General features: G+C 33.0%; 2 protein-coding genes across 3 annotated transcripts in view; both read right to left on the bottom strand.

Annotated features, from left to right (window-relative positions):
- The window catches only part of LOC132696032 (uncharacterized), a 122,792-nt gene extending 111,960 nt beyond the window's left edge, over positions 1–10,832 (bottom strand). The window contains exons 1-2 of the mRNA XM_060660568.1: positions 10,668–10,832; positions 9,108–9,269 (exon numbers count right to left, since the gene is read on the bottom strand). The gene's annotated coding sequence lies outside the window, so the exon portion shown is untranslated. The remainder of the gene's footprint in view (positions 1–9,107; positions 9,270–10,667) is intronic.
- A 5,698-nt stretch (positions 10,833–16,530) lies between these two features.
- Positions 16,531–27,754, bottom strand: part of LOC132696031 (uncharacterized) — a 249,135-nt gene continuing 237,911 nt past the window's right edge. For both annotated transcript variants that reach the window (XM_060660565.1, XM_060660566.1), the window contains exon 7: positions 16,531–26,349. In XM_060660565.1, the coding sequence (XP_060516548.1) occupies positions 26,279–26,349 (71 nt within the window). In that variant the 3' untranslated portion in view covers positions 16,531–26,278. The remainder of the gene's footprint in view (positions 26,350–27,754) is intronic.

The raw sequence follows: 27,754 nt of genomic DNA, 5'->3' as shown, positions 1-27,754 counted from the left end.
GGAGGAATCCAGAAGTTTTATAAAAAGTATTACAGTAGCCTGTGGAAGTTAATAATAATAATAATAATAATAATAATATCCATCAATGCTGAAAGCTCTTTCATTATTTCTGGTTTAAAATAATTTAGATTAATTTCAGTGAAATGTAGTAAAGCCAGTATCTCTACTCTTATATTGTTTAGGCAGCTTTACAGCTTTTCCTCTCTTTTTTCTCTAAGCAGTGTTCAAATGTCCTTGCTCAAGTTTGGAAGCAATTAATTAAGAAGAAAAAGATACCTTACTCAAATATTAGACTGATCGAATTATTTAAATTAAATCCATTGATTAATTGGTTATTTCTAGTAGTATATGTTTGCTATAAGTCGACTTATAAAATCTATAAATTGTAATCGAGATATATGGCTAAACTCTAAGAGGCAGCTCACGGCATAAATATTCGAACCACCTTTAAAGGCCGCAAGCTTTCGGAGTACGTGACTCATAAAGAAAACATTCGGTTCGGGTAAGCCTTCTATTAGAGTTCGAAATCACGTTTTTCGGTAATTTCATCCATTATTGGTAAGAACGACCGAACACTGTCCCACGAAAATATGAGACAGGAAACTAACTGCAAAAAGATTTTGCCCTTTATCCGTCGTAAACTAACCTAAATTTTACTTGGTACAAATACGGGATCGACTTTTAGACGAAGCGGTTTGCCAACTTTCGCCTATGTATATAAACGCTGCCCGAAACATGTTTACTTTACTCGTTTCCTAACAATTATTGCTGGGCTAAATCTATGAGAAACTGGTAAATTGGTTTTCAAACATTCCGCTGCTTCAGATACGTTAGTGTGTGGTGAAAACTGTTTTTGTCATTTACATTTACAGATTTGACTTCTCTTTTAATTGTGAATTAACAGCTGACAACTGATAAATTTTTTACCTAGTACTTTTTACCACTTACTTTTTCTACTAGTTTAACATTTTGCAGTCAAAATATTACGTGTATATTTCTTCGTTTTTTTTATACCTATTCGTTGCTAACGTTCTTGGATGTTTCTAGCTTTTTTAATATTTTTGTCATAATCTTAAAGTGGTGTTTTACTAATTACAATGTTGGGTACTTTTGAACAGCTTGAATTGTTTCTCTTTCTTCCCAAAAGCAAATTGAAAATGATAGACCAAATTCGTAGGTCCTGTATGTAAAAGGGCTCCGTTTGAACACTTTATTTTTGTAAAGTTTTTGTTCAATTTTAAGGCTATTCAGACAAAACCTTGTGTGAAACGTTCAATTTGGATCGCGCTTAAATGTAATTATTGACCTGGAAAGAAATAGACTAAATTGATCCTGACCTAAGCTTAGGCAAAAGTCAAAATTTTGTCTATTATATTTTTTATTTGGAAGTACATATTTCATATTACTAGCTGTCGTGATTATGATAGTTCTGGGCTAATATGTTTTGGAAATCAAGGTTAGGAGGAGGGTGGCTTTTCTACAGAGGTAGCGGTAAATATTAGTGGTTATAGCATTATTGTTATCCAGCAATAATTTTATATGTCTTAAGATTAAGATGTTGCTTCTCATTTTGTCACGTCTCCTTTAAATCAGCGAAAGTATTAAAACGCACGTGATGTTAGTTATAATATATATAAAACGTTGACGAAATTAACCGGAGATACAAAAAATATGATATTCCAACAGCAGAGCCAATAATTTTTCATTTTCCCGTTTCGGTAAGTATTAAGTATAAGCTTCAGCTCTGTAGTTTTATTGCTTTCAATCCATTTACCGGCCTTCTATAAAAAAGGTTAATCGACTTCTGAAAACCAATAAGTTTCGGAAATAACAAACTGCTTACGTGACTGTGTTTATTGGGTTTCAAGTTAAAATGAAACTACAGAAGGCGACGGGAGATAAATCACCATGGCTGATAAAAAAAGGTAGTAGATATTGAGAATGATAGATTCTTTAGTTTGCTATTTTTACTTTTGCTATTCGCGATATATTCTATGCTAGGAATTGCAATATGTAACAAAAATGTCTTTCTCAAGTTAATATCTATATAGAAGTGATTTCAGTTTAGGATGGATGAATAACTACTATTGAATAAGATGTGAATAATAATAGTGGGTCACTGAGATAAATGTCTGCAAAACAGAAGAAATTTTTCTATTTAAGAAACGGTGGGAGGTGGGGGACGTATGAACAAATTTTATACACGTGCTAGTAACCCAGCTTGGTTGAATGCTTAATTTTTTTTTAACAAAATAAATAAGTATTAACACGTAATAAAATCATTTTGATAGTATTCTAGATTTCTCGTCAACAGCAATGTTGAATTGAGGAAAATACATGAAAAACGTAAATTTTTTGGAGGCATATTTAACGTTACGCATCACATGCAATAATGTAAACGTTTTGTATCTCTTGTAAAAATTTACCGTTATTACTTTATTGGTTATTTATTAAATATATTATATATGTTTTTCTTTATCTTTCGAAAAATTTGTGTTTATCGCATTGGTAAATTGGTAAAGCTTTAAGACGTAGAAGAGCACATGGTGTGAATCACAACCTTAAAAGAAAAATTATTTTGCAGTATTTGTTTAATGATCAATGATCAATGAACTTGTAGATGGAATAGTCAAATCTGCATTTTATTTAAGCAATAATTGGGGATCTTGAATTACATCTCATATACTGGGATGTAAAAAGACATTTAGGCCAAGAAATTCCTGTAGCAGCACCATATCGTTGAATACACCAAAAATAAACTAATAACATTTAAGCGATAGCAGTTCTAGTTGTGAATGAATCTTTATAAATATTTACTATTTTAGAAACTTATCGTACTATTACTGACAACACTAGGTCGATGTGCTTTGAACTTTACGGTTAATCTTATACCGCCACAGGGTGGTGTTGAACTTAATCGATTTTTTAGGGAAAATGTTATTTCCTATATGTGCGCATGCTTCAAATAAGGGATAATAGTATATTATGCAACATGTGCGGTAAACGGCATTTGACTCACGAGTTTATTTGACACGAGCGGAGCGAGTGTTTAAGAAACGAGTGACTTAAAAAGTTTATTGAATGTGTTGCATACTATACTTTTTACATTTTCGCAAAGCAACACGAATACATTCACTGACATGGCCGTCAGAATTGACAGACGTCAAATTCAAGGCATGGGACATGTCTCCAGGATCATCCGATTGCTCCCAAATTCGTGCGGTAAAATCGCGGAAATATCCGAAGTGGCTCAGTGATGCTTCCCGCAAGCTAGATCGGTGTGTAATTAGCGGATTTAAAGACTTTAACAGAAGTCCACCCACGGCAACTTTAAAGAACTCGATGTTTTGAATATAAATATCATTAGCTTTAACATTTAAAGTATTTTAAATGTTCCGACTCAATAAACCCGTCCGTCGTGCGTCGTTTGGCGTCCCCGAGAAACAGCCAGGATTTTTCGTTGCCATTAAGACAGTGTCTTTTCCATCAAATAAATGTTTCCATCCTTATTTAATTTTTTTGCAAAGACTGAAGCAAAAACTTTCAAAGAAGTTAAAATTATGTTTAAGCTCATGAAGGAGCCGTGCCCTTAGCAAACTTTTTTATTTAACTGGCAGAAATTGGTTGAACAATTTTGTTTTGTGTATGAAAATAGAGAAACGTTTTATTAATGTAGTATACAGTTTTATTTTTTCTTTTGACTAGTTTTTGGTAGCTAGTGTACAAAATTGCTGGGCAATATTATATGAAAGTGAACAAATTTTCTCATTCGCTGGAGAAAGTTAAGCTGTTGATAATTAAAAAAAACATTAACTTATTTCTAGGTTTTTTTTTTGAAACACTCATTATATTCGTGATGCATTGTTTGAGCACCTCACTTGTAAGGCAAAGTTTGCTCTAATAAAGGGTTATTATATAACTAACCAAAAAATTAATTGTTCCAACTGCTTCGGTGGAAATATATTTCAAATTTTAAGAATTTTTGTCCCTATTTCAAGAAAAGAAGGTTTTTTTAACTTTTTTTTTCTAATATGGCCAATCTTCTCTTAAAGGTGGTTGCAACTCTTTGAACCTTCATATATTTTTTACGATGGTCCACAACTCATTATTTCTGATTTCTAACAAAAAGGGAACTAGGCTCAACTTTTTTAATAGCAACTTGCAGGGGACGAACAATTTGCTTGGTTGAAATATTAAATTACTTTCGAATAAGTGCGAAACTGCTGCACTAATTTACTGCTTATTTATGTTATCGAGGATATCTTTGTTACAGTCGGAGAACCCTGGAAATGATTTTTATGAAAGCGCCACACAGCCACAAGAGCCGAACGTACTTTTTAAACTGTTGAAGTTGGTATCTGTGGTTTATATTAGTCAAGGTAGGCGAAAGAGTTTATATGAATAGAAACCAGTGCACGTCGAAAGCGTACTTACTCGTTGCATAGTAAGCGAGTCGGGAAAATTTAGTTTTCAAGAGCATAAAAGCACTGAACCATTAAATAATCTCACCTTTAGCTAAGGAACGAAGTTTTAAGCAACGCATAAGAGTTCGTTAAATAAATTTTAAAGCAAAAACAAGTGTTTTTGGTGCATCACAGCGAATAATTGTCTAAGTAGTTTTTTTGATATATAATAGTATTTGAAACGAATTAACGTTTAACAACCAAGAGTACCTCAACAATTAAGAGCAAGTAGAAAATGCAACTGCGCACTAGTAATTGGTGCTGTTTTAGCAGTCAGCTGTAGATTTAGGTAAAGAGCGCAATATTTAAGAAAAAAAAGTGAAGGAATGTTTAAGTGACAATTGACAAGTTTACCAAAGTTTATTAAAATACTGTCTTCAACTTCAACAGTAATTAAATTTCTAAATTTTGTTTAAATAAGCGATATTTCAAGACATTTTTCTTCAATCAACGGATCCTGAGTAACATGGGACGTAACGATCAGAACTGACAAAGGTCCAAATACCATTACAAAAAAAGCCGAATCCGTATTAAAGGACCGGAAATCTTCTATCCAAAATTAACCAAGCTGGTTAGTTAAAGTGACACTTTCTGCCCGCTTGATCTGTGCATAACTGAGTATTTTAGAGTAGGCAATAGACAAAAATATTTCGCAGTTTGGCCTTTCAAAAAGGAAACAGAGGTAAGAAAAATAACCTTGATGCAGATCTTTTGAATTTGAGTGCTCCTTACTCGTCACAGTGACCAACAATGAACTGATATGTTGCAAGTTTCTTTAAAAAGTGAGGCCTGTCGATATATTCCACGAAATTATGTATCGACTGTCTTAAACAAAATGGAGGGTAGTTTGAACACTTGTTATAATGATTCGGTGGTTTCCACTTCCTTTTCGACTTTCCAAAACTAATTTTGTTGTCTGTTCGGCCTCAGATTTCCATTATTTTACATCATTAAGGTGAGCATTGATTATTGATGTCACTTACTTTCTTCTATGGATCAATGTACACAATGGGGGTTTTCCTACACCTTTGTAAATGAGGGAATATTTAGTACTTGAGACACATGATTCAAAAACTTTTCTAAAACACCAAATCTTCAATATTTTTAAAACAAGACACTATCACGGCTACTATGAAAATATTTCGATTTCTTGGTATCCAATTTTGAATAAAAACCGTGATTGTTCGGAAAATGTCATTTTACATTTCACTATACATTATAAGCAAGAAAATGCAACAGTTAATGGCAGGAACAATCCGTCGAACCAAGAACAGACAAGAAACAGGTTCTAATGCGAAAATTTGTCCAAGATTACCATTCTGGGTAGTTAAAGCCCTACACTGAACCTTAATTAACAGTGTGAAATCAATCTTCAAAATAGTAGGAATAGTAGAAGGAAAATTTGGTATTTGACAATAAAACTTGAAACAACATGAAATAAAACTACTGGAGATTGAAAAAGTGCCTTGGTGCGAACCAAACTTTCATTTCCGTCCACCCCAGATTCTTTTATTATTGTCTTAAATTTTAAATCGAGACCGCAAAAATTAAGCCGTTTGGGTCGTTACAATACCAAACCAAGCCCGTACAATGTCCAAAAGTTGCCATTCACGAGCCGTGACATTCTTAATGATTCGCGTTCATTAATCATATTTCCCCAAAAACGAAAATTCGTCGTGCCCCGTAGAATTTCCAAACAACAAAAGTATCCTTTAAAGCGCAAAAACCTGCCGAACAATTCCGCACAATGGAGTCTGTCTAATTCACTAGCCAGTTCACGTCAAAGGAAAAAAGGGAAAGCGAAAAAGACGGAAATGGAAAAAACCACGATATGGCCGATTTTTTGAACAATTTCAATTATGTGACTTCCATTTCCTGAGAAAATGCAATGAAATCTAAGAGCTATAGGCGATCAACTACAATGCCACGTTCCACGGTCCCAGCGGAGAAAAACATAATGGATTGAGGTTCGCGACGAGCGGCTTTGCTAAAAGCGTTTCATTCATCTTTAGACTTTAATTCGTCTCGCTGTAATATTACATTTTATTGTTTACTCCTCCGCTCGAGAGGTACATTAAAACTCTCATTCGAACGTTTATTGGAACTGCTTAACCTAAATCTTTCCGGGATGGAATTTAAATTTGAAAATGTAATTGTTTTCGTAGGCGGAATTATACCAGAGGTATTTACTCAGTTAATAAAACGAGAGTGTTTATTTGAAATTTATTTTCTAACTTTTGTCTGCTAAAATCTTATTTAAAACCTATAGTTACAAAATACGTTTATTTCCTTCGACAAAGGACTTCTTAATACTAACCTAAAAAAAAACAAAAATCACCTACTCGGTAGAAAGTTTTTCATATTAAAGATTTGCACGTCTTTATCTTATTAAATTTGGTATATTAAATAGTAAGGGCCCTAAATTTAGAGAAGACCGGAAAGCCAATTTCGATTTGTAAATATTCGTGCGGAAGTTAAAACAACTTCTGGTATATAATCTACATTCAATGTAACTTTTTTTGGGTTTTTCAGCAAGAGATGTTTTTTAAAACAATAAAAACATCTGCAGCGAGAAATAGACACCACATGGTAGCCTTACGTCAGCTATTCGATTTTTAGAACTGATTCTAATTGTCTGCAAAACATAGCTTTTAGGGTTTACTCTTGATATGAGCAATTCACAATGCATTTTCCAGTTAAGACTTTTATTAATATATATATATATATATATATATATATATATATATATATATATATATATATATATATATATATGTATATATATATATATATATATATATATATATATATATATATATATATATATATATATATATATATATATATATATATATATATATATATATATATATATATATATATATATATATATATATATATATATATATATATATATATATATATAATTTATATTGTCGCTAAAAGGTTTCTTTTCATTGTCTAACTCATTTCATTTATTTGCACTGTTTTGCTTGTATGCCTGTGTGCCTATTGAACTATACATTAATTTCCATTAATCAATTGATAACCAAATGAAGGAACCCTTGTTATAGGCGGTCGTACATTAGCAAGGATGTTTCTCAAACGTTCATAACAACTTTTACTTACTTTACCTACCAATGTTTGACAAGAACCTTTTCAAACGCTCTGTATGAATAAGAGCTAAGCACTGGTTTACTAAAAATAGCTTAACCCTTAACGAAGGGAAAACATTTTCTTTAATCCCCTCTCAAAGGCAAATCATCGAAGTAAATAATGGACAAAGTGCAAAATTCTTGGAAATTCATATACACCCATGGTCTGAGACCAGGCTGCATATTCGCCACATTCGCCTACAACGTAAGGTAATTAGGGAAATATTATGTTGTGAAATTGTTATTCCATGTTATATTTTATTGCTATGACTGATTGTATATATTTTGTATGTTTGTAACATGCTAATAAATGCAATAAAAAAAAATCTAGGTGCTTGGTTGGGACTCTGTAATGAAGATTTCCTCGCTAACATAACTGTCTAAAAGTTAATATCGTACAGACTGTTCAAGAAAATTCTTAGACATTTGTTTATCCGTAGACGTGGAAAAAGACTATAGTTTTCCCAAGAAACGATTTATTTAGGAGTAACATTTGATCACAATTTAGTATATGACGGCTCAAAAACTAAAAAAGAAAGGAATAGTAGCTGAATATATGAACCCAACAACAGAGTTCTAATCGTAGATCACCGCACCAGAACACTACGGAATAAAACAATCGCGATTTTCTTACCTTTAATGCGACGATTACAAAAATTAATGGGTTGGTACCGTTTAGAATGAAATTTAATGAAATTGTATTACTTGAACTTCTGGTATAGTTAAAAATGACATTCGTGTAAATTTAGTCCAATTCCCATATAAATAAAATCAAGTCAAATATATGCAATTTCGCAGTTGATATCAGTTCTTGGAAAAATAGGAAAATATATTGCTCACATGTGGTGTTCATGACTCTTTCCATTATAGTTGAATTCAGCTACATCAAGAAAGAAAGGTTGCAGGCGACGTTGTAAATAATAAAATATAAACATATCGGAAGTCCAAGTGAAGTAAGTCATTTCAATATTATGGGCCTCTAATTTTTTGTTTCAAAAACCAATTTATTTAATGTATAAGGAAACGGTTTTATACCTTCACAGACATAACTAGTAATTGGACCTGTGATAATAGTATATTATGCAACGAGTGCGGTAAACGGCATTTGACTCACGAGTTTATTTGACGCGAGCGGAGCGCAGCGGAGCGAGTTTTTAATAAACGATTGAGTTCAAAAGTTTACCGAACGTGTTGCATACTATACTTTTTCTACGACCGTTACTTTTTAGGTAAATTTTCGCAAAACAACAGGAATACATTCACTGACATGACCGTCAGAATTGACAAACGTCAAAATTCAAAGCGTGGGAAATATCTCCGAAAACATCCGATTGCTTATAAATCCGTGCGGTAAAATCCCGGAAATGTCAGAAGTGGCCCGGAATCATGGGAAAGGAAACTGACCTGGTAAAGTGACACTTAACGCACGCTAGATCGATAGGTAATTAGGTATTTTACAGGCGGGAGTAGAAAAATATTTTATACTTACCTTTGTACGTAGGTGCCCAAACAACGGCGACAAAACAATGGAGAGTTGATTGATTCCAAAACAAAGATTAAATTTTTCCAGAATCTCGGTTGTGCCTTTGACAACGTGTACGCCGCTGTCTGTTTAAAGTATTCTTCGCTCGGACGGATAGACAAAATCAGCCTAAGGGAAGAATATTAATTATAGTGGTTTTAAGGACGCTTACTTGCTTTACAATAAACGACAACCTATTAATTTCGTCGGCTAAATTCCAGCACTTTTCCGTCATTTTCATTTTATCCAATTAACGCGATTTGGGGTAGATTTTTATAGTACATTTTAATTACGGAGCACGCCAACGCTTTTGTTGTTAAATTTTTATCTGGATATTTATTAATGGTGCATGGAAGTATATAAGTCAAGTGAATTTATTGTGGTACCATTAAACTAAAAGGTGAATGATTCCCATTATTATACTAGTAAAAAAATAGAAAATAAAAATGACAATTTCAATATTTTTTGCAATAATGCTACAACTACCAAAGATACTCACTCAAATGGACTTTATTATTATTTTGTTATACCTACGATTTCCGTAATAACTAAATAAATAATAAAAAAAATGATAAAATTCAACCACTATAAAAAAATTGAGAAAGAAAATATTTGTCGTCGATCTTTTAGTGGAGATATACTCGGTTCAGACATATTTTTAATGCATATTGCATATTGATCATCATCATTTGGAACTATAACTTCAGCTTTGTTATCCTCTACAATACACTGCCACACTAAACGGTTTGCATCAATGACCTGTCCTAGGCGTCAACTTTTCCTACTACCAAATGGTTTCTTAAACTCAGTTCTTCATGTGACCCAAAATAGGAATGCATTTACTTTACGAGTATTTGGTTTTCAATCATTCATCTTAGGGTCTTGCCCAGCAGATATTATATATTTACTTTTATCATGCTTACGAAAACTAATGACATAAATAATTGACACACTTTAGGAGTAATTGCATCACCCGCATTGCGCGATAAATAATTAAACTTCTTTGAGATTGGTTTAAGCCGCACTAAAAACCAGAGACTCCTTCTTTAGAAAGGCTATTAGTTGATTTTGAGCCACGAAGGATAGAAAAGCATCCTTTTAAAAGGAAATTTTAACAAGAAGCACTAGCGAAAAATGCCGATAAAGGAGTTTTGAAGATTCTGTGCTCGCTCGGGTTCGACAAACGCAACGGTAAAATTAAAAAGTCACTACTGATAACTTATATAACGTCTTGATTATTTACATTTGCGCACTTCAGCTTCTGCTTGCGACTGACCCTGGCGGGCTTTAATAGAAAGCAGCGTCTGCTCGCGATTAGGGTCTAGAGAAGCGGCGTCTGTGATCTCGCTCCGATCCACATTTTCAATGTAAAATTCTATATTTACTCCTTACTATAAGAACCTTAATTATGCACTGATCAAAATGGAACTTTAGCCCGCCAGCTTGTGAATGCGACTATATTAGTGCTCTTTTAAAAAAAAAAAAAAAACTAAAATGTGCAACGCAGTGATGAACTTCTTCACTCACCCGTTTATTAAACAGTAGATCCGCTAGTGTCAAATCAGTCGTTACTAAAGTGGACTTTATCAAACTTGTGGCATAATAATATAATGTAGCAGAATTATATGGTGATATATACTATTGCAAACAAGAAAACTAGCACCTAATATCTTCATAACCTTCTCAGACAAATTTGTGTAGTATTGTTGTTTTGCTTGTTGTTTCGGTTTACGAAAAATCTCATCTCTCTCAACATTACGGATTTACATAACGTGCTTTATTTTTAGCGCAATTTCAGAATTAATACTTTCGGTGCCATATCGTTAATTTGTAACTCGCTAAGTATTAGTCACGCAACGCTAGGTTGCTCTCATGGTTCGTTTAGCAATTACCTATTATTTCGTATTCCAAGTGTCGTCTCCGGTAAATATTTTATTTCCACCAGCCGTTTATCCCAGTTTTTGCTTTTCGATAAAATTTTCCAAGGTTAAAATAAAAATGCTAACAATATTTATTAATTGGAATTTTTTGTTTTTTTTTAATTGTTCGATTTATAAAATGTGTGAAACTTCACACCATTCGCTTTTACAGAGACCTACACTGTGTACATAACAATTGACGTTAAATTATAGCTTTAAATTAGTGGTGCTAATTTTGATAAAGTTTTTTGAAATTACAAGGATCTTCTAATTTGAAGTCACTTAATAAAAGACTTGCAATACCATGTCCTGCGTTATCACATCATTTTTGCTCTTTTTTTTTAATTATTTTTTATTTTGCCACCTTTCGTAACGTAATAACAAACGTTATATTTTTTGTGATAGTGTTTTCCTTACGAAAAATTCCATTAACTCGAATATCAAATCTCAAACAAAGTCAGATAATCTTTTACTTATTTTTTTACTTAATTTGTATTTTCTGGTTTCATTGCTACATTTGGCATATGTCTTTTCGTGCTTATTTTATTTTGTTTTCCTATTTTGTTCGGTAGTCACCTATATCATTATTTGAGGCACTTTAACGGCTCAGTACACTACGTACTTAGTTATTTATTGCTCCCAAATCACAAAAAGTGTTAGAACGGGAGAGGGTTTTATCATATTTTACAGCTACACTCATGGTGGTGAAAGAGACTACATTACACTTGGTTGTATTAAGTTGCAATTATGTCGTTCGCATATATTAAAAAACTGACGTCAAGGTCTTTACCAATGTCATTAATGGAAATGTTGAATAATTATTTCTCCAATATTGAGCAATGAGGAAGGAAGTGTGACACAGATATAATCGTATTGAGTGCGGTTAGACAAATATGAATTAGTAGATTAGAATTTTGCGATCTAGGCGATCAAACGCTTTGGATATGACGTCCATTTGAGAACCTTCACCATTTCATTAAAACGAATATATATTTATCCTACTCACGAGAGAGAATATGTGGACATATTTTCTTGCTTAATGTTACGGTTGTGTCATAATTTCTAAAATTTAACCAATTGCCTATTATTCTCATCCACTTAATATCTTAACATAATTTGTTTAACTGCTTTTATTAGTACTAGTGGTTGTGAGTATATTTTTTAAAAGGCACTTGGTTCTTTTCAATCGGTAGTTCAAGCAACTTACCACGATCTAAAAAACTTTATTCCACTTATATTTTGTTACCTTTGTTTCAAAATTCTGTAACTAAATATTGTAAAATTGTAATGAACTAAAACACTTAATGGAAATGAATTATCTATCGCAATAAAAAAACAACATAGTAACGTGTTGTTATTGCAACAGAAAATTTTGGAGACGTTCTCTGTACAATGCCTTCCTTGTCGTTTTTGCAGTGCGGTTGGCCGGTGAAGGAGCTGGTAATTCCATTTTCATTTAGCTAATAGTTCACAGCAGACGTTTGTTTACTAGTTTTTCATAATACCAAGCAGGATGATTTCGATAACATCTACAAAAAAAGGAAATTTGCAATCTGGACCTTTACTCTCGTATATTGCAAATTACCATATTTCGCACGTTTCCTTTCTTTTATTGTAGCGGTGGATGCCTTACGACTTGCATGTATAATATATCTGCAACACCGGGAACTTGGTGACTAAGTGTGATCAATCTCTTCGGTGATCGATTATTAAATGGTCCCATCCATTTCAGTTGAATAACTGACGCGATTTAATTATAACTTTAATCAAACAAAGACAATGGAATAGCGAAAGCTATTTTCATCGGCACACTACGTATTATTTACATAAATTTTGAAACGCGGTAAACTAAAGTACGATCAAATCTACACCGTGACAGCGATATCAAAGCAATTTAAATTTAATTTAATGTTTGAATGCAAATCAAATTCTCTAATGATTTTCCAATTTGCGGTTAGTGAGGTTGCATTCGGGGAACAGGTTTATTTAATGAAAATCTAATGCCTGTATCGCGGGCAATAAATGTCGGATAACAGCTTAAGGTGCAAACAAACTACATTTCAAAATTTAATTTAAATATTTAACATCGTCACGTATTTTTCGATTCCAAAGCAGGAATATGTGCTTATCAACACATTGTAGATAGAGTTCCTGGTTTATTTGAATTTCTAGCAAAACAACAGGTTATTGCTACAATTTTTTTTTGATATTGTTTAATTTAGGCAAACATGCATATTTTTGGGACTTCCTGAATAAGGTATAAACATAAATTCGATTTTAACGACATAGAATCATAATCGTAATATTGAATACATAATTTATTTCTACTCCCGTCTGTAAAATACCTAATTACACACCGATCTAGTGTGCGGGGAGCGTCACTTTACCACGCCAATGTCGATTCCCACGGATCCGTGCCACTTCGGACATTTCCGGGAATTTACCGCACGGGTTTCGGAGCAATCGGATGTTTTCGGAGATATTACACACGCCTTGAATGTTGACATTTGTCAATTCTGACGGTCATGTCAGTGATTGTATTCATATTGTTTTGCGAAAATGTACCCAAAAACTAACAGTCGTAGAAAAAGTATAGTATGTAACACGTTCGGTAAACTTATTAAGTCACCCGCTCCGTTGCGCCCGCTATAAACTCGTGAGTCAAATGGCATAAAAAATTGTTGCATAATATACTATTTCCTTATTGTCTTTTCTCCTTTTGGATAATAATTTATCCAACTTGCAAGAAAATTGATTGTCCCTTTACACCCAGTTTTTATCAGGTTTTTACAGAAATTCCCTTTTTGTTTTTTCGTTACGTCGGCTTAGCCTCAACGTTCTTGAAGAATCCATTAACTTCCCTTTTATATGCTGAAAAGGGCCGTCAAAATAAAAACATAATAAACAATTTATGTATAAAATTGATGGAGTATGTTACGAGGGTTGTTGCCTGTGCGACGTTGATATTGGCGGTGCATTATTTTCAAAACAGTGACGTGGTTAGGGGAACGGTGTTTTATTGTCGCGTTACATTAAGCGGCATCATCGTAAGTGCCGAAGAACGGCCGGGAAATTCCTTAAAATTACGAACATGCAGGTCTCTATTTAAGCCACGTTAATGCGCGAATTAGACGTACAATAGTGCGACATCCAAAGGCAGCACGAAAAACTTTGCCTCCTTTGCATTTACGACGTGGGACCTCTAATGCTTTACTGCGTACAAAAGGCACGTTTTCCAGTAAGAATTAATTAGAAGCAAGATACGGCCCTGCGATAATAAAGGTCTGGAAGCGAGTTTAACAAGTTCTTGTTAACTTAATCAATATCATGAATATGCATCGATTTTTAATTCTTTGATTACATGCCTGACATAGCAAGCTTGTTAAGCAATGCAGATCGGAGAAGTACTCGATAAGCGAAAAATTGGAAAATTCAGTTTTGATGTTTGCTTGCTTGTTTTTTAACTAAAGATGGAATTTTTATATAAATGATTTCTAAACGCCTTTCCTTTTATATCTTTTTAGATACGTTTTCGGATATATCAAGGAGAATCTCCGAACTTTTTTGGGGAAATAGGATAGAGATAATATTAATCGCGCTATTCTCTTTGGTTCGAAAATTTATAAAATGTTTATTTGTGATTTCGTAATTTATGTAATAAACTGCTATTAATTTTTGTCACACGGGGCATCCACCAGCTCGTCAAGGTCGTAATAAAGACCTTTTTTAATATAATTTTATAATCATAACTCAATAAATAGATATAGAAATTCGATTTATATTTTGAGCGACTCGGGACTGTATCTCGTAAAAAATATATAAATATATAAATTAATTTAATGAAAATAATATAGCCTGCAGATCCAATGCTATGTATGTATTACAATTTTTAATAACTGATGAAGACTTCACTGCATTTTCATCTAACTAATGAACTAAATAGAACCATAATTTCTCTGTTTATATACGATATTACCGATACGTGATTGTAATTGCATGATAATTTCGGGTAGCAAGATATGCCATAAAATGTGCGCAATGAATTCATATTTATAATTTTTATTTTTTTGTAAGATTTTGTTAAATTCAAGTAATAGTAGTGCGCAGAGTCCATATCTGTAAAGCTTATATTTTTTCGATTTTTGCCTTCAAATATTTTTACAAATATACGAATTGTTTGATCGAATAAATTCATATTTCAAAAGGCTGACTTGAAATGAGCGCTGCAGTTTTAGTGTATCAAAGCTGCGAATTTGAAAACTTGCAAAAAAAATCGCGGCCTTAGCTTATTCAATGTCCACTTAGGAAATTTTAATTACATTAACCAATTAAAATTTTAAACACTGCCGTATATTTAAAACGAAGCTCGGGCGTTATCATCCCAATTAACGAAGTTTTCCAATTATTTTATTTTTTAATAAGCTTTCGTTGATACAGATCAAATTTCACAAAAAGAGGACAGGAATTAACTGTTATTTTTCACCCTCAACGGACTCGAAGTCTTTTAATTAATTGTGAATGGTGTTATCCGAAACAAAATTTGCGAGAAAATCTGATCTGATTGCTTGGTAAATTACGAGCTTGTTAATGCGTGTCGCGTATACTTAATGATCATACTTCAAAAATTAATAAGCGCCTTGATTATTTGCAAAGTTTGTTTGTTAATATTTGTGCCCCTTTAACCTCTATTATCGTTTTAATGGTTTCCCCAATTTAAAATGGTTCACTGCTCAAATCTCAAAAACTTGTCAACCTAGATAACAAAAATGATATGTCCACCTGTCTCGTGTTTTGTCTTGATTTTCTGAATTAAATGAAAACAGATTGTGCGAAGAATATAGAAAGCAAAACGCTTTACTTGAAAACGGATTAATTTTTGTTGTGTGTTTATTAATAATATATTCTAAAAAAATATTTTTTACGATTTTTACTAATTTTAGAATTTGGGATTTTCTCTTCCTTAATGAAAAAAAAGCAGATTTTTTTACATTTGCGAAAACCACTTTTGGGTCTACCACCGTCCAAAGTCCTCATTAAGACAAATATTTGAGCTGAAGTACTTTAACAAGTTCCAATCATGCTTGGTTCACGGTTTTAAACAATTTGAAAATATTTTTGAACTACTGCTGGCATCTTATCGAGATTGCGAAACGAGAATGCGTTAGTACGTGCTCTCCAAACGAATAAACTAAATGAACAATCGCACCTCCAGAATACCGGCTGGTTGAAAAAATTTGACACACAACCAAAAATTCTTCAGCATAAACGGAAATAATTAAAAATATTTTTGTAAATATAAAATTTAACTATCACTCGTTTAGTAGTGGTGCTATGTAACCGATATAAATTTGGTGTATAAATGTTACTGGGCAGCAAATGTGCAACAGAGTTTAGCGCAAAAAAAAAAACATATAAAAAACACGGAGAAAAGAAAAAAAAGGAATGGTTTATATTTTAACAAATTTATTGGATATAATTTACATTTAACAAATATACTTAACATGCCACATATTACTCAATATTTTTGATTGCAAAATTTATTTACACTATCAACTACCAGTCTATAATTTATACAGTAGAATATGTACATTCATGACGATAAACTTTAAACCATCTTCCATAGTAACCCTGTCTGCAACAAGGTCGGTTAGCTTAAAATGATATTTATACTTTCGTTTGGCGTTAACTAGCATTTAACTTATTATAAATCTTGGACCTATTTTACATCAACTGTAAGAAAGTTGTTGCTTGTACCACTTCTCATTAGGAAAAAGGGACTGAAATGTTTCTGCATGCAAAATGTTTTACGTATCAGCATATATTTGTGTTACTAGCCAGTGTTCTGCTAAACAAATATGCATTTTTGCCGATAGCTAGGAAAACTAACACTGGTCAGTTGGATGGAGAAACACATAGTTTAGACCGAAATATTTTTCTAGGTAGTTGAATAATTGCTTCATATCCATTTTGTGAAAATGAAACATTAGGCATTTTATCAAGCAGTTACCTGCTAGATAAATAGGTGAAAATGATACCGAATATGTAATTTGCTAGAACAGTAGTTAGGCTTGTCTTTTTATGGAATTACATTTTTCGTGTTTTCGTAAAATAGGACCCAGATACCTTAGGAAGACCTAATGACTGGCACGCCAACATCTATTTTCGTTATAACACAAACATATTGTTCGAATATGCTACATTACTATTCCCTAAACAGCAGTATGAGCACAAATGTTACTTTTTTACTTCAAAATTTTAACTTAAAAAAAAACTAGTTTAGAACCATGCAACAATGTTCACCCTATCCATGTCGATTTGAATAAAGTGGTACAATTAACCTTCAACGCGTATCGCAACGCAAAATGAATGGCAATCAGTAATGTCAATAAGTTAACAGACACGACGCGCCCTTTATTTCGAAATACTGTTAAAAAAATTAAACAATCCCGACAAACGTATTTATGTACCGACTGCGACATTAATACAATCAAAAATGTTTTATACTCATTTCATGTAAATAAACCTCTATGCAGACAAACCATTTGATTACCATCGCCATTGCGTGGCCTGCATTTTAGAACGCACTAATGTAAGCGTAGCAAAAGTTTCAAAATATATCTTAAAATGTGAAGTGATACATTTTGAACTTAAATATATCAAACATAGGACTAATTTTAAACCCTTAACGCTCACAAAATTCCAGGACAAGTTTTAGTCGGCGGTACTCCAAAATCTCTTTATCCAGAAAACAAATTTTAGAGTAAACTTGCCATGTATAGTATGGAAATACAAATATGCAAAATAACAGAAAACATTCTGACGTTGGTGTCACGAGACCCCTCTTGTTTAAATGGGTTATTTACCTGAGAACTAATATAATATTTACGCATTTAAATTTGTTAACAGGGACCAGCGGTCATTATACTGTTAAAAAACGAGTAGAACCAAACGTATTTATGTACCGGCTGTGATCAAAATATTTTATAATTATTTCACGTATATACACACCATATTTAGTTGCCATCACCATTGTGTACATGCATTTCAGAATGCAAACAGTAATATGTGGAATCTTAACTGAAATTGGTAAAATGTGAATATGACTTTAGAAAAATTAACCGGACTAATTTTAAGGTTTCAACCCTAGTCGACAGGACACCCAAACAAGAAGTTTTTTATTAGACGTCAAATACACAGTTTCGTAGCGATTTAATGAAAATCTTCCCACAAAAACTCAGAAAATGACAGCTTCCATAACAAAATGGAGATGCAAAAAATGTTTCTGACGCGCTGCACCTCACGAAGCGTTTAATTAAAGATTAACCTCTTCAAATTTGTTTATACAGAGTATAAACTCCGCATCTATCACGGGATTTAATATAATACAGCTGGTGCAGTATTAGAGGTAGGGACAGACTATATTGTTAGCCTTGCTATGTTTGCCGTGTCATCAATACCCTTAAGTCATTAATTGGTTCATTGTGACGCACCAAACGGTAACAGAGATTTGGTAAATACGGTTTATATCGGCATTCATTATCAGATTGTTCACTATTTTGCCACAAAAAGTATTCAGGAGGTTTCGAAATCGAGAGTTCAGTGGGGGTTGAGTACTGTACGAACATAAACAACATTTGTATTTAGAACACTTTCAATGAGAAAGCAAAGTATTTTTTCTTTATACATAAAATATTTTACTGTGTAAGTGGACGTGATAGGTGCCTCAGAAAATATATAATTAAAACCATGGCCCGAATTTACCATTATAACTAATCCATGAGGATAACCGGGATGAAATGTTAACGTCTAATTAAAAGCACTTGGAGCAATCGAAAAAAATTATTTTTCCCCTCTTTTCTTTATGAATTCCCTATAAACGACATCTTTTGAAAAATGGGAATTTCCTACCGCACAATGGCAAATCCAATTTTTGAGGAAATGCCCTTTTAATACACAAAAAGCGAATAAAAAAATATTTCTCCCGGATAATGAGTTTTTTAATGGAGAATAAAGATCGCTTTGCTGAACCTAAAAAAAAGTGGTTAAACTCGCCACCCCTTTAGCAATTTTTAGGGGCATTCAAACATTTTCCCGCTTAAATATCCTGAATCAATTTGAAGCGTCTGCACTTTAACTCCCCATGTTCCATTTAAAAGGCATCAAGAAATGATATGGCGCAGGTAAATAATTCCCAGAAAAATCTATTACACCGCTCTCAAAAATCTTCGACAAAATCAATAATACAAAGCAATAAGAAAAGGTAGAATTGGCACTGCGAAAGAATTTTCTTATTATTAATCCAAAACCTAATACAATTTTTTTGCCACTACGCCGTCAGACATCTCAACAGCGAATCCGAAACGTTAAGGACACGTGTCAGTAATACTTACAAGGGTCCAACAAAGAAACTTTCCATTTTTTTGGATAAAAAAAACTATATACCGAAAAACAAAAGTTTTAAAATGAGTTTTAGTTTAATACACTTCAAAATTCTATACAATTCAGCCGCTAAAACGCTTCTGGTGTCGTTTTAAGTTAAAGCTGCGGCCTTTCGAAGTTTAAACGTTAAACTAACACATTCATTAAACCGCACGGCCGTTAATCGACGTTGTTTGCGGGTAAACACAATGGTTTTCAATAATGGCTTGTTCACTGCGCACGTACGGTTAATAGTGTTTTTAATTATTCACCTGCGCATATTTCGTCGCTCTATAACTAAACACATCGCTTTAATATCTAACCGTATCCATTTTGACACCGGGAAAGGGTTTTTAAATTCTTGCGACAAAAAATTACTTTTTTATATAAATAATAAAATAGTTTTAGGCAAAAAACAAAATTGGATTTTTGAAACATTTGCAAAGCATGTGCTTTTAAAAATTCTGCCATTTAAGTAAATGCAGGATTTACCTCAGACAGGATACAAGGTTATATTAGAAACTGCCACAGTAAGCACCAAATTATTGCAAAAAAATAAAATTTACATGCAAACTTCTGCGGCTCATAATTTACTGTGTACATTTTGCGTTAATCAATTGATTACACTTCCCCTCACCTTTTAAAGACAATTCCCTTGAAACTTTCTTTTTAAGACTTCCTCACTGCCATGCATATGATTTTGGAAGCGCAAAACTACAAATTTCCTAAAAAATATATATCTGCTAGTTGATTAAAAGTTTGTGTTGAGTTACGAGAAATATTTTTATTTAATGCGTCTCGAAGGTTGTTCCTGAACGAACGTTCCCTCTAGCTTCCATTGAGAATTTTAATCATGAATCATTTTTTGTTCTGGAATGCAGCAGAATTTGCTAACGAAGAATGTCCTGTGATACAATTTCCCAAAGGTTCCTAGAACTGGGGGAATACTATACGAGTTACTTAAAATAATACAGAAATATAGTTTTGCCTTGAGTTTTGGGTACTCGGTTAAAAAAAATAGTTAGGTAAATCGCGGTTAGAACAGTATGTTATATGTTTTTCAAACAAATATTACAGGGTGGATTTGACGTAGCTTAACGTGAAGTAAAGCAAACAATTTTCACTACTGCTCTAATAATTAAAAGGGATGTTTGGAAACTAGTTTGAATTTGTACAACTGATGGTACGAAAAATTGAAAATGGTAAAGTCAATTTAATAACTGGAGTTTAAACAATATTGAATTTCGAAAAAATATTGAAATGGCCATGGACTTTTATTTTTACAATGCCTAAATGGAAAGCCTTTACTAGCAGACATGGCTTCATAAGAATTAGTGATATCCACAAGCGATGGCCGAATTTATGCTCATTTGTGAGCGTAAGGTGTTTAAGATTCGTAGGGAATCAAGGGAAGTAGACTATTGGTCTAGTAGTAGAGTTAATGATCAGTGGATAACTAACCATTTTTTGGAGATACTGAATAATATGGCTGCGAATCGTTGAATAATGAGGAAAGAATGACCGGTTTCTACGTTATGTTGTGATCTTCATAAATCGATGGTATCCCGAACGGTTACCAACCTCAGAGCACGTATCATGCAGAAATGTAATGTTTGGATCAAATTTCCTTCCTTCAATTTCTTTCATCTATTGGTGTTATCGACTGGTACTGGCACTGATACTATACTGAAACCGTTTATTCACGGGGACAAATGTATTAACAGAAAAAACTTTGCTACCATAAATGTGCAGGCAACGTGCATGAAGAGTTCACAAGTGTGGATGTCTTTTGGCCAGGATCTCTACATAGACAAATTTGGATATGCACAACGTCGTGCAATGGAACAGGGCTGATGCTCTTTAGCTGGGAGATTCTGGGTATGGTATAGCTCTCTGCTCATGACTCCTTTTAGGGTTTTAGATAATCCCGAACAAAGGTCATACAATACGTTGTTAACAAAAAGTATCTTCTCTTATCAGGAGTTGCTTCATCTCGGACAACGTGGTTAAACGTGAAGACTTTCATGATGATGTTCCAAAAGAGGGCGAACAAGAAGTGATTGAAAAGCGCGTCGTTTATTTTCTAACTTCGGTATGTTAGATTTCTCTAACGAAACAGGATATGTGCGTCCTTGGAGACAGGTGTTAACACAAGTCAAAACCGGCAAATGAAAGTGCAGACTCGAGAATTTCATTTTAGTTGAGTACGGTCTCTTTTTTTCGTTGTAACTTTTATGCATACTAAAATGGATTACACTCTCACATATAGGAACAGTTACTCACTAAGATGTGGAATCGCTACTTCTGAGAGTCCACTCAATTTTATGCATTGACTACTTTAACTGCTTAGCAGTCTCTTTTCAGATGTATTAATATATTTGAAAAATTTACACAGAGGAGTTTTTTTAATATTTTTATTACTCAGTAATTTAACTTATAAAGTAAAATAACTCAAGTAGTAACCAAATAGGAATGCAGACAAAAAAATTAACCAGGATGTTAACTTTGAAATAATATTATAACCCATATATGGCAAGTCCTTAAATTGAAGTAAATATACTGAAAAAATTAAAAAGAAAAAAATTGCTTTCGGTATAAAAAAACATATCGAGTTGAGGCGGAGTTGTTCATACCGTTTTTGCCAAATCCTTAGAAAATTAAACGCAAATTCCAACCAAGTTATATAGGAAAACTTTGAACAAGTTCAGTATATACACTCTGCAAAAGGGGTAACTGACGCACGGGCTGAGTAAATCAATGACACAGATCTACAGTGATTTTGATGTTGAAAGCTGTTTGCTTATTTGTATATTTTTGGGGGCCCTTTTTAAAAAAAAAACCGCTCTATCACGTCATATTTTTTATAGCTCTTTTGATCTTAAACATTTTATTTTAATAATATACATTCCGACAACATGAATATGTTTGTTACATGTTAGGAATGATTTTTAAATTAATGGATTTTTATGAAATTAGATGTGATAATATTAGATTTACCTGCAAAGCAACAAAGTTGGGGCAGAAGCGTCAATACAGCGTTTTGTTGTCGTCGTGTTCGCGGCTGTTGTATTCGTTGTGCGTATTTCTAGTGTTCGAGAAGGTATAAATATGGCAAGAAGATATTATGTGGTTAATCCAAATAACTTTGGTAGTCATGTCGTAATGTAGCAAAGGCAAATTACAACTTCTTTTGTTAAAATGTATACCACGCTTATTTTGGTATATCGGCGACCGAACAAGTCCTGGGCTCCTCATAATGTTCGCCCCATTTGTGTTGAATCATTAAGAAACTGGCAAAATGGTAGGAAGCAATGTTTAAGATTTGTGTTCCCTGTGGTATGGCGAAAGCCTAGGAATCACAGTGATGATTCTTATTTTTGTTCGTGTAATATTCAAGGATTCAAGAGAAAAAAGACGAAACACTAGAGCTAATTAAATGATTTAATTAGAGATTTGCACCTTTCAAAGGATACTGGCACCTGGCGTCACATCAAGCTTTTACCGGGATCCCGAAAAATATTTTACTCAGGATGAACCGTTAGTGTATTGTAACAATATTCCTGACTTAGTTAAAAATTAGAAAATGTGCCGTATATTAAAGAAAAATGGCGGCTGTTTATTGACTTAAATAAGCGTAGTTGAAAATGGGTTTTATTGCACAATGGGAACGAACCGACCTCGGTTCCCGTTGCGCAATCGGTACATTTAAAAGAACCTTATGAAAATTTAGGACTTCTTTTGAAGAAAATAAACTACCAAGATATTTTGTGGTGACCTGAATGTGGCTGTGCATGCTCCAAGAATAACAGGGGGTTATAAAAAATTTCAATGCATTATTTGTGAGTGGTATAGTCTACAACAAGACTTACACCCATTAGCAAAAATGTATTAAGAGATAGCTTAGTTGCCCCACCGAAGTTTTACTTTCTCTTCTTCATATCACACTTCGCTTAATGAGGCATTAGACAAAACAGGCCAGGGAGAAATTTCCAGCCATATTTGATGCCGAGATAAAAGAAGGTATTTTTGTTGGGCCACAGATAAGAACGTTATGCAAAGACAAGGATTTTTAAAACATAATGACCAATGTAGAGAAAAACGCCTGAGTTTCATTTAAAGAAATAATTTAAATGTTTCTTAGACTCTGAAGGATGAAAACTATGAAAGTATTGTTAAAAATATGTTGCAACACTTTCATATTCTAAGTTATAATATGAGTTTGAGTGCATGTCCTGTTTTCTTGGAGAGGTTAGCGAAGAACGGGGAGAGAGCTTTCACCAGGATATTTCCAAGGCAGATGGAGCATAACGATGATGGCGGACTACTGCTGGATGTTAAAATGGGATATGCCGTCAAAAACACACAGAATGTCAGAATAGCGCTGGCAAGAAGACGAAGATATAACTTAAAAAAGCATGAGTACAGTTTTTTTCGACTAATATTCCACCTTTTGCCGAATAAAAAAATGATTTATTTTAGGAATATTGTTTTTTTTTTTCAAAAAAAAACCATACCAAAATTATAAAAAATAAAAACATCTGTCAAAAAGCTTACTTTTGTAGACTTGTGTTATCAATGATCGTCATGAGTTGCAGAATTTCATTTTCGTTTCTTTCAAACGTGTCAAATGTCATAACAAAATATTGAGTTCGAAGGCGTGTTAGATTTATTTAGAGCTGACGTCTTCCAATTAAATCGTAATATAATTTAAATTTCGCTTTCGGTAAACATTAAACAACGGCGCCATTCAAAATAAAGCCTTAATACGATAAACTTAACACAACGTCTTATGCGAGGTACTTTTATTCCCTCGGAATCCAGGAGAACATCTCCAAAGGGGGAATAGATTGTTGTCCTTTTCCTAATTCGTAATATACTTACTCCATTTACGTTCATTTTCTTTATGCTCGCTGCCCCCAAAATACCCAAGCACAATGGAGAAATCTTGTTTGTGTTAGTGACAGACCGGAGAATCCGTCGAGGTCGTGGCAATGTACTATACATACAAATTGCCATAATGAAAATATTATGAAAAGCGGCGCGAGAGCTTCGGGTTGTGTGGAAGTATCCACAATCAATATTCCAGTTTCGACTTTGTATTCAATAGAAGTTTTGAATTATAAAAAGTTTACCGATAAAAAAACCGTCGCGTCTGAGACGTGACGTCTTCTCTCTGAAAATCTTAACAAGACCTAACCGAAAGATGAATAAACGAAAGATTTGGCTGAGGGAATGAAAATTATTTTTTTTTTATGACACGAACCCGGAAAGCTTCTTCGAATTTTATTTTACGTGTTTTTCTTCTTTTCTTCTTTGGGTCAATAATTATAGAGGTTTCATTTTTTTTTAATTCGCAATAAGACGAAGTTTAGCAACACTACAGACGAACTTCAAAGTTATTGGTTTCCTTCCAATGTGGTTTTGCAAAAGCTCAGAAAAATTTTGTCCGCATCTCACTGGCAATAGCATCATGAATTGCTCACATAAATCAATTAAATGAAATCACAACATCACCGATAAATTCTAAACTCAGAAAGGAAATTGAATTTAAATTTCAACACCACAAAGGTAGAAATATCAGCTAACAATTTCAACAGTCATCTTTAAAACATAATCAATAGAATCAGAATTTAACTTCATAAATCATAATTTAGGTGATTCTCAACGCAATCTGAAAAATTATTTGTATAAAAATTATCCACATATCAATACGCTCCATATATTTCTGCCACAGTTTTGTTCCGTAGTTGGATTAGGTCACAAATAATTTGCATGAGCATGATGAAATCACAAAATCTGCTGCAAGTCAACCTACAGCGAAAAAACATGAAAACATATAGATATCAAAAATCAGTACAGTGTTCATGTGTACAACAGCTTATATGATCGGTTGTGAATAACTAACCAAGACTAACGTATTCAATGTGGTTTAACGAAAATATTGTATTTAGCTCTGCTCTAAGAACCCATCCCAACTAAATTAAGAGATATATTGTCAGATCATCGTTAACTGGCTCATAATGCTGAATAGTATTAGTTGTTGGTTTTTGACTAACAAATTAATGGTCAATTGCTAGAACAACGAAGCTAGAAAATGATATCAATTGGGTAGCGATCTGAGACTTCGACAAAAGTCCTTAACATTTTTATAACAAAATCAGGCATGATCAAGCATGAGCAGGTTATGTTTAGCATTGTAATTATTGTGATGATTGTAGCTTTCAGATCCGGTCTCAATATCCGCGGTATTCGCGAACTTACCCTGCATTTTTACGCATTTATTTATTGATTTGTTTTATATAAATTATTAAGCCTACCATATCCCGTATTTTGATTATACTTATAACAAAGTCTATCGATTTTACAGCTAGACATATATTCCTAATAGAAATATACTCACATAACAACTTCAATGGTAACCTTCGTTCCTTTCGAGATCTTAAACGCAAAACACACACACACACCATATAAAAGATAACTAACATCTTATCCGTCAAACAATATAGTTAAAACGTTAATATATTATTTGTCTCGCACCATCTTCAGAAAATCTGAAATGTCGACTCAAACCTTTGAAACATTCGCACAAGATATTATATCACATCGCTTTTGAACTACAAGAAAGGTTTCACCTTCTAGACTAGAACTGGCATTATTTCCCCTCCTTAATTAGTTAAAATAATATACAAAAATATATTATACAGTATTTACCCTAAAAGATATACAGTATTTACAGGTTCAATTAGAAGCCGAATAATGTTTGTTAATTTCCTGCTGCGATGTTTAGGAAAATTGTTTCTGTCAACTCAGGTAATACGCCACAAGCAGGAGGACGAGCTTTTGCAAATGACAAGTTCTGGCAACGGAGCCGTCTGAAACAAAAAATTGGATTTAGAAATAAGTTAATTTTCTTTCATCATATATTAATCAGAATAGAAGAAAGAAAACAGCGTCAACGATGGTCAAAATTTTCAGGAATTTATTTAGATTGGCTTGTATTACCTCATATCTATGCTATATAGCTGTGAATTTAAAATTATATGTACAGAAAAAAGAATAAATGTATTAAAAAATATTTATATATAAGATTTTATATTTTCTGTATATAACAATAATAATATAATAATAACAAACTTGAATTATTAATAATACATAATATATACAAATCATATTTTGCGAACTATTCAAAATTAACTACTATGGAGTTTTATCTATCTAGTAAAATTAATGTAAAGTTTATTTATAGATCATTTTATTTTTTAATATGGATCAAATAATATGGATAAATATTATGAATAGTTTTACCTTTTGCTGCTTTCAAATTATGTATCTAAAATCCTCGCATTTTTGTTGTTAAGTTATCATGTAAATATAAACTTAAAAGCTGAAACAAAGCTTCTTACGAATTAGAATTGTCAGTTATCAAAATGAAGAAGTTTCTATTTATACCTACTATTTGAAAATCATTTTTTCCGCTCTTTACATTTTCATGCTATTTTTGAAAATTTAAACTGAATTCCTATTTCGAAAAAACGTGACGAAGTCTTAAGTTTATATTTATTTACTTATAGTTTTTATAATATAAATTAATAAAAACTGCTTTGCGAAATTACTAATTTTGAATTATAATTCCTATCTGCATTTTTCGTTAAGATAGTTATACCTATTAAACAAATTATCAAACTTTTGTAATTCAACAGAAGTAGGTATATTTTTGTCACTATTGCAACGGTAGTTAATTTTGTCTGTGTATGTAGGCTTGTGTTGGAAAGGTAATACTTTTGACCAAGGATGGTCGCCCTCAACGACCTAGCCAGTGAGTGGTCGGCGATGACTGGTTAGCGCAAAACACTCAATTCAAAGCAATCAAATCTAAATTTTTCTTAGCAGATTGCCATCTGCATAACTAAAATACCCCAGACGAGTAAAAGAAGGTCTTCAGAATATCGCATAGGAAGTAGAGATCCTAAAAAGCATAGTCTCTGTCTATGTCCAACTGTCCAATGTACCATGACTATTGTCAGAAGAACGCTTAATTGAACTCGACTATGAATTGGAAAATATAAAATGGGATATAGTTGGCTCAGCGAAGTTAGGAAGCGTCAAATCTGGCGACAAGCCGTGTTACGCAGGAGAAGAGGACAACTCGGAGAGAAGAAAGAAGAACCGGATTTCTAATACATGAAGGAGTAATAGGCCTTGTACTCAGTTTAAACACAAGATAAAAATTATTCAGGTATATGCACTGAGAACATAGCACACGGATGAAGAGTATGT

The sequence above is a fragment of the Cylas formicarius genome, unplaced genomic scaffold (assembly GCF_029955315.1).
Source record: "Cylas formicarius isolate icCylForm1 unplaced genomic scaffold, icCylForm1.1 PGA_scaffold_1__22_contigs__length_36826433, whole genome shotgun sequence".
Classification (NCBI taxonomy): domain Eukaryota; kingdom Metazoa; phylum Arthropoda; class Insecta; order Coleoptera; family Brentidae; genus Cylas; species Cylas formicarius.
This window is presented reverse-complemented; position numbering and strand designations above follow the sequence as displayed.